At 36.7% G+C, this 13,653-nt stretch overlaps 4 protein-coding genes across 6 annotated transcripts; 1 reads left to right on the top strand and 3 right to left on the bottom strand.

Annotated features, from left to right (window-relative positions):
* Nucleotides 1–100: 100 nt before the first annotated feature.
* On the top strand, nucleotides 101–2,379 carry LOC106627617 (uncharacterized). Of its 3 annotated transcripts, none has more exons than XM_036369309.2 (5): nucleotides 101–500; nucleotides 650–871; nucleotides 938–1,341; nucleotides 1,406–1,916; nucleotides 2,048–2,379. In XM_036369309.2, exons 1-5 carry the CDS (start codon nucleotides 437–439, stop codon nucleotides 2,230–2,232), a joined length of 1,386 nt encoding a protein of 461 aa, XP_036225202.2. In that variant the 5' UTR covers nucleotides 101–436; the 3' UTR covers nucleotides 2,233–2,379. The 3 variants fall into 3 exon arrangements, with proteins under 3 accessions (XP_036225202.2, XP_036225203.2, XP_069963402.1); XM_036369310.2 differs by having other exon boundaries at nucleotides 103–531; nucleotides 1,403–1,916; XM_070107301.1 differs by having other exon boundaries at nucleotides 103–500; nucleotides 1,403–1,916.
* A 490-nt stretch (nucleotides 2,380–2,869) lies between these two features.
* On the bottom strand, nucleotides 2,870–4,124 carry LOC106627571 (lysosomal aspartic protease). Its single transcript, XM_014247724.3, has one exon. The coding sequence runs from the start codon at nucleotides 4,067–4,069 to the stop codon at nucleotides 2,930–2,932; it is 1,140 nt and encodes a 379-aa protein (XP_014103199.2). The 5' UTR covers nucleotides 4,070–4,124; the 3' UTR covers nucleotides 2,870–2,929.
* Nucleotides 4,125–5,516: 1,392 nt separating this feature from the next.
* LOC106627570 (lysosomal aspartic protease) lies at nucleotides 5,517–6,948 on the bottom strand. The gene has a single exon (XM_014247723.3). It carries the CDS (start codon nucleotides 6,893–6,895, stop codon nucleotides 5,636–5,638), a length of 1,260 nt encoding a protein of 419 aa, XP_014103198.1. The 5' UTR covers nucleotides 6,896–6,948; the 3' UTR covers nucleotides 5,517–5,635.
* Nucleotides 6,949–10,137: 3,189 nt separating this feature from the next.
* Nucleotides 10,138–11,516, bottom strand: LOC106627567 (lysosomal aspartic protease). Its single transcript, XM_014247719.3, has one exon. The coding sequence runs from the start codon at nucleotides 11,464–11,466 to the stop codon at nucleotides 10,258–10,260; it is 1,209 nt and encodes a 402-aa protein (XP_014103194.2). The 5' UTR covers nucleotides 11,467–11,516; the 3' UTR covers nucleotides 10,138–10,257.
* Nucleotides 11,517–13,653: the final 2,137 nt, after the last annotated feature.

Below are 13,653 nucleotides of genomic sequence, written 5' to 3' on the forward strand. Positions count from 1 at the left end.
CTATGAGAAGAAGTAAAAAAACTCCTAACACTGTGTCCGCTGCAAATTACTTCTGCAGTATGCCTTGACGGGTGTAAAGAATTGCATTGCGATTAACCTCAAAAATTAAACTTGACCTAAGCAAATGGTTTAAGTTGGCTAAAATCGTAACAAGCTATTGAAAAAGAAAACAAAATTCTAAATTTTTATGAAATCAATTGAAGACAGATCTGAAAGCAACGCGGGCGAAAATTTATAGCAAACATTCTAAAAATATCGATTATAGAAAATTGTTGTCAAATATAGTGAAATTTGAATCCCAACGGGCAGCTGTGAAAAGAAAGCAACCGTTATACGCACGTTACTGTTGGTGCAATTCTTTTGTTATTTTATTTTTGGTTTGAGAGCTTCCAGTGCTTAAGCGCAATAAATAGATAAACAAAAGGTCAACAAAAGCATGGAAACACAGCAGACTCAACAAACAGAAAAGCTCATAGAGGACATGCTGGAATTTTTAGACTGTAATTAAGAACTTCCCTAAATGCCATAAATGTGATTGAATTTTGTCGAATAATAATACATAACCAAAGAAAAACTGCCTGATTTCTTTGTCCAGCGATGTGAAAAAAATATAAAATTTTATAAATTCGTAACAATTTAATTTTTTCAGCAACGAGTGAGGACGAAGACGATAGCAACAATATGAAAAGCGAACAGGGTAATACTAAAGAATCTTATGAAAGCACCAATAAGGATTTCGTGCGTACGGAAGAGCATACAGGTAATTCTTTATCAAGGCAAAATAAAAAAGCGCGAAAATCAAAAAGTTCGATTGCCAAAGAATTGACAAAAATTAAAAACGAATTCCCCATTTGGAATACAAAGGAAATTGGTAATGCAAGATCGTATTTTAAACAACTAGATTCTTAACGTTTCATGCTATTACCCAATCACACAGCGCCCACCTCTAAAAAGCTAACTGATCCAATTTGGCATCAATCCTACATACCTGCTGGCAAATGTGAGGCCACGAATGTGGAAACCGATTGGAATTCAAAATTGGAATCTAATTGTCGCCGCAGCAGCAACACATATGTGCAAGAAGTAAATCGCGCAATTTATGGCGACACCACCGGCCACCCTCCCAACGATAGCACGGAGTACTTTCAAGCTGCACAAAATTATGCCATCTATGGTAAGGATTTTCTCGACTTTCCGGAGAATCTTACTCCACTGCTTAGTGTGAAAGGTTCATCCACCCCACCAGAAGCTGTGCCATTTGTTTCAAGCTATGGTAATGGCTTGTATCCCACACCACAAGCACCAGAGACAACAACCGGTATTGGTTTTGCTAATCTCAATGTAAGTAAGCGGTATATATTGTTTAATCGTTGCTTAAATTCAGTTGGTCCATTCATTTCAGAAGCAATCTTCGGTCGCATCCTCTGCCGCTACAGCTGCTTATTATCAGATGTGTAATGGCCTGCAGCCGGCTTCGGTACGTCCGGCCGCTGGTAGCACTGCGTATGGAATGTTTTTAGGCAACAAAGTTACCTATGTAGCGGCTGCCCCTGCAGCGCCGCCACTTGTCTACAATCAACATTCCTCTACAACTACTAATTTTATATCAAATAGTTTAGCCAATGCCGCATTGGCTACTTCACCAACTATTCTTTATTCCAATCCGATGCTCACCACAACTACACAACAATATCTAAACACTTTTTTCAAAGAAACTCAATATCTAAGTGGTGCCACCACACAGGGTACAACTGTGGGTGCAACCACCGGAATTTATGAAAGACTTGTTTACGCACAAATGCTGCAGCAGCAAATCTATCATCAAACACAACAGCAAGCTGCGGCTGTAGCGGCAATGTTCCATAAAACACGTCCAACTCGTGCTACCAATGGTGGTGGAGGCGCAACAACTCCTTGTGAGTAACCAAATATAAACAATATCAGCTGTGACAAACTTTGCGGCATTGCCAATGCTATTTTTTTTGTCTTACTTACAATTATCAAAATCACTTGCACTGTGGAGCAGTTAATCATTGTTTCATTTCAGGTGCCCAAAACTCTGCCACACAAACAATGCCGTCGCCAAATAATATACCGGGACTTAATATATGTGGGCGTCAAGCGGCAATGGTTACCAACGCAAGTGATATGCTGGTAAAGTCACCACCAGTTCCCTCACCAATTGTCGCCAATGGCAATGAAGACAATGTGACCCCAATGAATGATTTATGAGATTTTCATTATTATTTTTAGATTTTTTATTGTTGCTAAGTTGTCTTTTCCTCTTCGTTGTTGTCATTTTTTTATAATTTTTATGAAATATCTGAATTCAAAAAAAAAAACATAGGTCACAATAAAAGCTTATTAAAATGTTCAAAATTATATGTGTTAATTATAAAAGAGGGGTCTGATGAATCCTTTTCCGCCCTTCCAATGACACAACTATCGATAGAGAAATTTACTATCTTGTAACAGATTCTCGTAGACGATTACTGTTGTAATTTTAGCCCAATTGGGCTCGTAATTTTGTTAAGACTGCCTGTGAAAGCATATGCCGTGTTCGTCGATTCGATTTTGGTTGCTGACTAACGCATCGAGGCAACCTTTCGTCTTCGCTATAGGCAAATTGGACGAATTAAACCACGAACTGGTGCCCTAACTACGGTATTCTGCGAATTCGGTCTCGTAAGATTTCTTGTTGTTTTCAAAAAAAATCACTCGCGGATAATAAATTAGATAGAATAAGGAGGTTATCGCCACCACGTAGGTCTACTTTGAAGACATTCAAACTGGTCTAGGTCTAGACTTTTACAAAAATAGGTAATAACCAAAACTTCGAAGCTCGCTCAATTATGAAAACAGCAGAGGATAGTCATTACACACATTCATACACAACGCTTTATTTGCAAATTCTATGAAATTTGATATTTTACTTAGCTTTAGCAAAACCAACTTGGTTGTTACCCAAGTCGAAAACAGTGTAGTACTTTCCCAAAAAAACATCTCCCAAAATCCAAAAAGGTGTGCCAGCATCTTCAAAAGCAGACATACACAATTGCTCACCACTCTCAGCCTCAACCTCAATGACGTAGTCACTACCCTCTAAAGTAAAATTAGTGTCAGCAATGGTAAACGAAATCTTTGGTAAACTGGATACTTGAGCGCAATCAATAAAGTATTCTCCTTCGTCGTTAGGTTCAGCACCAATGAGATCCTGTAGATATCCATATAAATAAAAGGGAACGGCCACAAGGCTGGTACCGGTATCAGCAATACCTGGATCACCGAAAGAAAACTCGCTATCACCAACATATACCGTGCCAACGTTAAATTGCCAATACCCTTTGCTAGCGACAGGAACATAGATTATATCACCTTCATAATGATTACTATCAATGCCACCTAAAGTTAAGACACCACCCTGACTAGAAGTGCCATCACGTGTTAAATAAAAACTGAAAACGGGTTCTTTAACTAAACCTTGCTTGTACAAATTATAGAATGGAGGTATCACATTATCATTCGAGATCTCCACATAACCCAAACCGAGTATGCCATCGAATACGGCATCAACGAAAGTCGTTCCAGGTTCCGTTGTGGCTACGGCAAATATTTGACCGCTTATAGGTAAACCAGCAACGGATACGGTATCTTCAACTAAATAACCGGACAAACTGCCGGTACCGTATTGGATAGAAAACTCTGTGCCGTTCGGCTTATATGTACTCGATTTGCTTGCATCGTATGAGTTATGATTATAGCAAGCCGGATCGCCTGAGCATGGTCCTTTAGGCACCCACAAATTCGATGAACCGGTGTCGAAGAGTACTTGAAAGTTTTGCGTTGGTGTACCAATGGTGATAGCCCCATAATATGAATCGTCCAAATAATTGTGCAACTGCTCGTCCGTATAGCGTGGCAAGGAATTGTACTTTCTGCGTAACACCGCCAATTGTGCGCGGACATTCTTCAAGGAACGTTTTTGATTAGGTTTATTCAAAGGAATTTGCACGACAGTCGCTTGTGCGACCAACGCTAAACACGTCACCGTAACTAGAAACTTCAACATTTTGGATGAAGCGTAAAACTTAGCGCGACAATGGATAATCGTACTATGATCAGCATTTTATACTATCATAAAGTATTTATTCGTTATGAAGTTAGCGTTGCTTCCGTATGAGAAGCTTTATCGGTAATTGAAGTTGTAATTACCGATTAGTATTGAAAGTATTTCTGCTGCCCTATAGGAAAAACTCGAAAAATGAATATAAACTCCGATTCTAATAAGAACTCTGTCAAAGCAGGGAAGTTATTCGAAGGCTCGAAGTAGTGTGGTAACAAAATGTATTAATTTAAAAGCCAAATACATTTTAAAGCACAACTTAGAAAACAGGGCCACCCATACCTTACTTTACAAGTATATTATCGGAAGTACTGAGTTATACAAGTAGCTACATGTAGAAGCCTTCTATGCAGCGATTGCATATTTAGCTTCAGTCTAGAGAGAAAGTACTTATGTGATCATAATTAATGCATTTTTAAAAGCTGCATCTAGCCGGTGTTGTTTTGTTAGATAATAGGTATATGTACTAGGGTGGTAAAATTTGTAGATTATAAAAAAAGAAAATTTTTGGAAAAAAAAATTAAAATTTTTTTTTAACAACTAGTGATATGCCCACTCACTTTTAAAGTGAAGTTTCGAGTTAAAATTTTTATTTCGTAAAAAAAATTTGATAAGTGTTCTAGAAGCTGTGGAGAGTCCTCTTTCTGGCCAATTACAAGTTATCAACTTAAACAAATTTTTTGTGGCCATTATTGGAGTTTTAAAAAAAAGTCTTAAACGACAGCATGCTTTAATTAAGCGTTAAAAGCGTTGTCCAAAAAAAATTTTACCTCGAAATTTACTTTAAAAGTGAGTGGGCAGCCTTCAGATGTTAAAAAAAAAAATGTGTCCAAAAATTTTTTCCAAAAATTTTTTTTTTTTAGAATCTACAAATTTTGCCCTCAGGCTAAGCAAAAATATTTTTTTTTCGCTTCACCCTAAAGTGTATGTGTTTAAAACCAGCCTTCTTGAGATCTTTTCCTAAACAAATGGTCCTGATGTATGCTCAACAGGTGTGAGATAAGTCTCTCTTTAGTTATAGCAATTTTGTATGAGCAGTGGCTGGGCTACAAGTTCTCTTTGATGCCTACTATCTTAGTAGTCTAGGAGAACGAAATATTATCACCTTAGCGAAAGCCATAATGCTCTTTCTTCAGCCATTTTGGTCAATGCGTCTGCTGATTGATAATTTGAGATGAGCTTAAGACGTTTTGCCTGTCCTAGAATGTTAATTTCGATATGAATAAATATATAAGACTTTGTTTATCTAATTGAAATGCAAGCTAAGGCTTCGTTGAAAACGAAGTTATAATAGCGCCATATACATACATACATACTCGTATATATAAATGCATAGGCTTAACATATAACATTGACATTTATATTTACATTTACACAATTAAATAAAACGATGTCGCAATACATAATTGAGACTTTAATTGCTATACACCACTCTTGTTTTATAATATAGTATATATAATAGATATGTATATAACATATGTATATAAGTCACGTGCAACGTTCAATTATGCTTTAAAACCACAGTCTGCAGAAAGCAAATAGAACAGGTATTAGGATACCCAATAAGTTAGGGCTCAAATTTAAAGCACCGCCTCCTACTTGCTGTACATTGCTGGAATTACTAACAGCGGTTGCGAAACCGACTTGATTATTGCCCATATCGAAGATTGCATAGTATTTCATAATGAAGACATCGCCAAGAATCCACAGATTAACGCTGGCATCCTCGAAAGCCGACACACATAATATATTGCCATAATTTCCCTCCATTTCGTAAACATAATTACTGCTATCTAAAGTAAAGATGGTTCCAGCGATTTTGAACGAAACTACCGGCAGATTATTTGTTTGTGTACAATCGAACACATACAGACCATCTTCATTCAATATAGCACCAAGAGTATTCTGTACAGTTGTGTAAAGTGCGGTCGGTACAGCTAACAGACTTGTGCCAGAATCAGCAATCGCCGTACAACTGTAGCATATGGGTGTACTACCAACAATAATCGAATCCACATTGAATTGCCAATAGCCTTCTTGAGTAACTGGTGTATAAGTTATTTCACCAATATAATATGTAGAATCGTAGCCACCGAGCGTGAGCTCACCACCATTAGCAGATAGACCATTAGCGGAATTGTTAGTCAGGTAGAATGCGAAGATGGGCTCATCAATTAGATTTTGTGTGTACATATTGTAGAATGGTGGTATGACATTGTCAACCGAAATCTGTTGATAAGCCATACCAAGAATGCCATCGAATTCAGAATAGACAAATGTACTGCCAGGTTCTGATGTCGCTATTGCAAAAGTTTGTCCTGTTATAACCAAACCGCTAACATTCACTGTATCTACCGCTAAGTAACCCGTTAAATTACCGGTACCATATTGTATAGCGAAACTTTGATTATTCACTTGATAAGTGCTCGACGCACTTGAGTTGTAGGTATTGTGAGTTAAGCAAGCGACATCGTTGGCAGCACACGGTGCTCCAGGTACCCATAAGTTCGATGAGCCGCTATCGAAAAGCACATTAAAAGTTTGTGGTGGTGTACCAATGGTGATCGGTCCATAATATTGATCGTCCTGGTAGTTGGTCAATTGTTCGTTGGTTACTATGAAACTCGAATTGTATTTGCTGCGCAGCAAGGCCAGGTGTGTGCTATGATTTTTAATCGAACGCTTCTTACTGGGTTTAGTTAACGGTATGCGTACGAGCGCGGCATCGACGACCAGTGCTAGACACAAAACAACTATCACCAACTTCCACATTGCGACTGACTGATTGGACTGAGGAGCAAGTTATGTACGAAGTAATTATTTATGTACGCATGTACTATCGAAACTTTGGCACCTTATTAATAAATAACGGGGATTTATCGTTCTTCATATAAATATTGTGGTATTAGTCACGAAAGGCGCGTGTCTATTTTAAATGCCTCATTAAATGATAAAAAAAAATATGTATGTCACTATGTACATACAAATGTTTGTAAAATAATTATACTGTTTATCTATGAAATATTCTTCACAAAAGCTTGCAATAATGAAATTATTATCACAAGTGCCGAAAAATGCACTAAAATTGCGTGACTTACCTGTCGAATTTCCTTACTCAATTGTTAACCTAGAAAAAAATTTTTTTCTCTTCTTGAAAAGTATGCCATTTCTGTCAAACTTGGTGTGAAACATAAATCTTGCTATAAGTAAGTAGTGTAAATCGCGTAGTAACCATGCATGCTAGATAAAGTTATTGATATGTTACGTTATAAATGAAAGTCAAAATACCATAGTAATTGTAAACAAGGCCTTTTCACCCTTTTTTATGACGTTACGAAATGAATGTATTTTTTTTTATAAATACATGCCAAGAAAGGTAACACGACTAAACTGTCGTCATCTATATTTTTGTCATTCTTGCATTATAACTATACTTATACCTTTTATAAATAAGCAAATCGCAAATAAATAGTTCAATTCTAAAGCTCGAAATTTTAATTTTTCTCTAAATGTCATAAAATTTTGACTACATAGTTTTGAAGTGTTATCTGTGTATTGATAAATACAGCCAAATTTATATTGACAATTACTCTTTACTTTGCAAAGCACAATGCATAAGCTTAACAATTATCACTAATTATCGGCATAAAAAAAATATGCAATCTATTTTTAAGCTTCTCACAAAATTCTTTATACATATATTTACTTATAAATATGAAGGTCGGTTCACAAATTTCTTATGAAATTCAATTGGTAAAAGCTTCAAAAATCACTGAAAAAAATAGTCAAGATAAGATAGGATAAAAAATAATACCACTAACACATATGTAAATGCTTAAAATTTTTCCGATATCTTATGACTGCTATGTTGGATCATTATGGATTATATTGAGTTCATTTAATATAATGAAACTAATTTCTGCTGCAGACAGAGCTTAAGGCAGAAATGGATTCCACAAGTAACGAACGTGACTAGTTTACATGCTCTGCGACATGAAGCTCTTTTTCCAACGACAAGTATATTCTTGGAGTATAGTATTTTTCTTTCTTACTCTTTCAATCCTCGAAGTGATTTGGATCGAGTCATTGCATTGATTTCGTAGTTTGTGATAATTGCCTAAACAACAACGGAAGTTAAATACTTTTTTATGAGATACTTCCTATTCCTTTACCTCCATGTTAGAATTTAATCATACTCGTTATAGCGTCAATTTTCTTTTATCACAAGACCCATTGAGTTTGCTGTTTAGTTCAATGTTGTAAAAACAGCTACGATGAGTAAAACGTCGGTTGTCTTTTCTAATGAGAAGCATGGAGTTTTTGGCCAATTCTTCAAGCGATAGCTATTCCATATATGGAGTGTGTCACAGTAGTATAAAGACGACGAAATAGTAGAATAGGCTATGTACGAGTATGTATGGATGTAGACATTTAAAGCTCGTTGTAACTAACTACTCGCTGCAATTAACTAATCGTTTCTTATTATTTTCAGCTACACGCTCCATTTTTATTAACAAATGAGAATTCATTCGCGGATATACATTCCAAATTCGACCCATGAGTAGACTGAAAATTTTAAAAGCCTTTGAACTTAATATAACATTGTCTAAATAGCTAAAACATAATAGATATCATCCGAATGGGTGCGGTTAAAGTGTTACATGCATTTCACGACTTCAAAAAACAAAAAAAAATGTTATTGTCTTATATAATTCTTATAAATTCTCAAGTTGGTAATGGTTATAGCTTTCGAGATAATATAGTCATATGGAGGTATATAGTCACTTAATATTTTAAACGCTACTCAACCAATCTTAATGAAATTCTACACAGGTCTTCGAGATATACTTTACAAGGTCTTGAATTCAGTTAAAATTATCTTCTTTCAATTACAATTATTTAAAACAAAAAAACGTCGCGAAATTTTCACTAAAATTTGCGTTTTATTTTAAACGTACAATATATTATTTTATTTTTACTTTTGCTGATCCTGTCAGAAATTTTGCTGTCAACGCGAAAGCACCTTTTTACCGAGGGACTGCCAGAAATGACGCCGTAATAAGCTTCAGACTTGTCAGAACACTGCACTCCGGACTATCACAGGATGCCTCTTGATGTCTCCAATCGAACACCTACATAGTGAGGCCCATATGCTTCCGGTTAAGGAACATAACGAGCTCCTCTCCAAGCAGTTTCTGCTGGGATGTTTTCGCAGAAACCACCCCTGCAGTCGCCTGCTTGTAGCGGAGCCGCCTCCTAGGAACATCAAGAGGTCCTTCCTTGACTACGTCGACGACATTAGACAGTACGCCGACCAGACTTCGGACGCAATTAACTTCAGACAGGCACTGACCGCCATTCACAGTGGAGCCATTAACACCTTCACCGACTCCCTCTCAGTGAATGGCGTAATACGAGTCAAACCACCACCCATTGCAGACACAGAGCTCGAGTTGCCCCGCGAATCTAGAGTGACCCTCGCGCAACTTCGTTCTGGATACTGTAGCAGGTTATACTCCTACCTATCCAGAATAGACCCTGACATACCAAACACATGTCCTGTATGCAATGAGTCTCCGCATGACACTAACCACCTCTTTGCATGCCCAACAAACCCCATTCATCTAACACCCCTCTCCCTATGGTCCGACCCCGTCGAAACAGCTCGTTTCCTGGGCCTTCCGTTAGATGACCTCGACGACAACGAATCTAGAATTTATCACCCAAACGGGGATTAGGTAATCGTTACAACAACAACAACGCCGTAATAACCAAGTTTTGACAATTTTCCTTCGAAAATTTCACAAAATCTTTACCAAATATGTATCTTTGGAATATTGAAAAATTTGAATAAAATATTTAATTTTTTATATGGAAAAAATATTATTGAAAATCGGGCGTTTTTTGCTCGACGAAACCAATGTAACCCCTTAAGCTGCTTTAGCATCCCAATAATATTAATTCGAACACCTTAGGCTAATCCTGCTATAAACCAAAGAATTTTAACCAGATACTTAAAAAGTTGTAGATCGTATATATTTTTGCAATCATCGTTATTTTTATTATATTTTATTAGGCAAATGTAAAAGAAGTATCGTTAAACTAGTTTCGTGAATATCGTTGATCCATAATTTTTAATCACACACGCAACTGCAAGTTGAGCTTGGCTTATCATTCAATACTTTATTTGTTGCGGGAGCAAAACCCACTTGATTATTACCCATATCAAAGACCGTGTAATATTTGCTTATGAAGACATCGCCAAGAATCCAAAAGTTTGTACCAGCATCTTCGAAAGCCGACATACACATGACACCACCATTCTCAGCATACATCTCTACAATGTAATCGGAGCCGCTAAGGCTAAAGATTGTGCCACCAATACTAAACGAAATAGTTGGCAAGTTGCTAACTTCCGAACAATCCACATAATATTCTTCCTCATTGCTTAGCTGAGCGCCAATGGCATTCTGTACATATACGTAGATGTCGCTCGGCACAGCCAACAAACTGGTGCCCGTATCGGCAATAGCTGAGCACTCAAAGCATATGTACTCATAACTAATAATAACCGAATCCATATTGAATCGCCAATAACCTTCGCTTACCACCGGCACATAAGTGAGTTCACCAACATAATGATTGGTATCAACACCGCCGAGTGTAAGTTCACCACCTTGATTGGTTGTGCCATTACTGGTCAAATAGAATGCAAAGACGGGCGAATCGATTAAACCTTGCGTGTACATGTTGTAGAATGGTGGCACCACATTATCGACCGCAATCTGTTGATAGCCCATACCCAGAATACCATCGAATGCGGAGTAAAGGAACGTACTGCCTGGCTCTGAGGTCGCTACAGCAAATGTTTGTTGCGTAATGTTTAGACCATTAAACGTGACAGTATCCACGGCTAAGTAACCCGTAAGGCTACCGGTACCGTACGCTATAGCGAAACTCTGGCCATTCGCTTGGTATGTGCTCGATGCACTTGAGTTGTAGGTATTGTGTGTTAAGCAAGCCTCGTCGGAGATAGCACACGGTGCTCCAGGTACCCATAAGTTCGATGAACCGGTATCGAAAAGAACTTGGAAATTTTGCGGTGGTGTACCAATGGTGATGGGTCCATAATATTGATCGTCCAGATAGTTGCTCAATTGCTCGGTGGTAGCGACGAAATTTGAATTGTATTTGCTGCGCAGCACGGCCAGGTGTGTGCTAATATTTTTAATAGAGCGCCGCTTGTTGGGCTTATTCAACGGTACGCGTACGAGCGTGGCATCTGCCACCAATGCCATACACAAAACTAACACGGTCAACTTAAGCATTTTGACTGACCACATTGCGGTAATGATATATGAAATATATATTTATAAGTTTTCAAATGAAAATTTTGCACTACTTAAATGAATGCCCTTTTTATAGTATTTCTCTATATATTCAATTCACTTATAATATATTCCCGCGACCGTCATGGTGTAGCAACGAGTGCGTGACTTCTATGCGATTTGTTGGTAGCTTAAATGCAGTTCAATAGTACAATTTTAGATAAAAGAAGTTTACTTTCTAATCGTTCATTTGTGGCATTAAAAAGCTTCTTGAAGATTTAAAAGATTACTGGGAGTTGGGTTAATACTTGTTAAATCCTTCACATGTCTAATATCAACCACAAATACGTGGAGAAGCTCGGCCCATCAACCAGCAGGTGTGGAATATCATATCTATGCGTACGAGTATACAATAAGTAAGGTAGTGCAAAGTTCGAATATAGCCGAATATTATATATGGTCGTAATTTATTCTATTATAACCGAGATCTTTAATTGCTGGTACTACAGCTACGAATTATACGTCTAATCTATATTTATGATTTAAAGTCACAGTGAAGGACGAAAATCCATATATTTTGCATATGATGGCTAGGAGAAGCAATAGATCGTATACTAACAACAAATTGAGATAGCTCAGAAAATTGTCAATTTTTTTAGTGTAAAGCAAATTGTGGGCACGTGACACGTCTTATTCGATATGTAGGAAAAAAGGAAAGGAGCTATTTATAGAGGAAAATTGCCTAATATGTTTTTAAGACATCAGCATTGTTGTATAATTTTACCAATGTTACGAATCAAATTTGAACCAAAATCGGTCCAATAGTTGCTGAGATATGAAATTCTAACGAAATGTAAATGGTGTCAGCTCCATTGTTTTATTTTGGCAGTCGTCGTCTAGGTGGTAACACAGACTGCTAAAAGGAAATGTTCCTAATTTTAAGAGGCTTGTGAGATACAAAATATATATATGAATTGGCGGAGCAACGCTCATATTTTAAAAATCGTGAAACCAAATTAATTGGTTTTTCGAAGCGTCGTCCTATACCTACCTCCTTTACTTTTAGGTGTAATAAAAAAGAACATTTCTGTTATACTCTATGCAGCATGTTGCGTGTGTATAATAATATCATACACTCATATGTGCAATTTCTTATCGGTGATATTGCAATCAACGGATTTTAAACTGCTAAATATATATATATAAACAAATAATGATTCATTATGAATAATTGCTTTGTTTATTTGATAAAATTTATAATTATTTACTTAAAAATTAAGTGTAATTATTGAAATTGCTAATGCTAGGAATATACTTGTATGCATGTATGTGATATGGCGTTGCCGAACCTTATATTCTTGAATAAATTCATCGCGAACTAGTTGCAGACTGGCGTAATTCCTAAAATAAGTTTCAGCCAGCCCACGTATGGAATAAAGTTTAAGAAGCTTAAAGTTATCTCTGTCCCAGCCAAACTTCAGAAGTGTATTTCATGCCGTACACACTATATTAGGATAAATACTAGATATACGAGAGATGGAGTCCTTCATCCAGCATCACCCAGAACCCACACAGGGACCAACAGTTTTTAAGAATGCGGACATACACACAATATAAACAATATATACGCGAGCCAGGTTTCTGTCTGAAACTTTTCACAAGTGCTTTTCTCTCCAAGATGTTGCTTATTTGTCAGAACCGCCGATATCGGACTCCTATAGTATATATATATATAGCTGCTATACAAATTGATCGATCAAAGTAAAGTCCTTCTATGGAATTTTTATTTATTTTTTTGATAAGATGTTTCACGAAGTTTAGCAAAGATTACGAAATCACGAGAATGCTAGAAGCTCCGAAGAATTTATGCAGATCGAACCACTATAGCTATAGCTGCCATTCAAACTGCACGATCCAAATCAAGAAAAGTATCATTGAAGAGTGTTATAGCTTCGGTGCAGCCGAAATTAATGTTTATTAAAATTGAATTATAAATATACATATTTATTTATTACTAAGCAGTTGTTACCCATTATTTTTCATTCTAAGCCCACGGTTTATCATTTCAAGGTATTTTTACCCACGCACTTCAACTTGATAAGATATTCTAGTGTGTAGTAATTATAATCAATGACATTAGTAATTTGATTGATCAATTATGCTTTAGTGCATCTTTATTTTATTTTATTTTGTGTGAATTCG

This window comes from Bactrocera oleae, chromosome 3 (genome assembly GCF_042242935.1).
Source record: "Bactrocera oleae isolate idBacOlea1 chromosome 3, idBacOlea1, whole genome shotgun sequence".
NCBI classification, from domain to species: Eukaryota; Metazoa; Arthropoda; class Insecta; order Diptera; family Tephritidae; genus Bactrocera; species Bactrocera oleae.

What these genes read in the sequence shown, in the direction of transcription:
- LOC106627617 (XM_070107301.1), top strand. Translation starts at nt 437, where the DNA reads ATGGAAACACAGCAGACTCAACAAACAGAAAAGCTCATAGAGGACATG. An exon ending in TTGGAATACAAAGGAAATTG is followed by an intron (nt 872 to 937) that starts GTAATGCAAGAT and finishes CCAATCACACAG; the next exon opens with CGCCCACCTCTAAAAAGCTA. An exon ending in TGGAGGCGCAACAACTCCTT is followed by an intron (nt 1,917 to 2,047) that starts GTGAGTAACCAA and finishes GTTTCATTTCAG; the next exon opens with GTGCCCAAAACTCTGCCACA.
- LOC106627571 (XM_014247724.3), bottom strand. Translation starts at nt 4,069, where the DNA reads ATGTTGAAGTTTCTAGTTACGGTGACGTGTTTAGCGTTGGTCGCACAA.
- LOC106627570 (XM_014247723.3), bottom strand. Translation starts at nt 6,895, where the DNA reads ATGTGGAAGTTGGTGATAGTTGTTTTGTGTCTAGCACTGGTCGTCGAT.
- LOC106627567 (XM_014247719.3), bottom strand. Translation starts at nt 11,466, where the DNA reads ATGTGGTCAGTCAAAATGCTTAAGTTGACCGTGTTAGTTTTGTGTATG.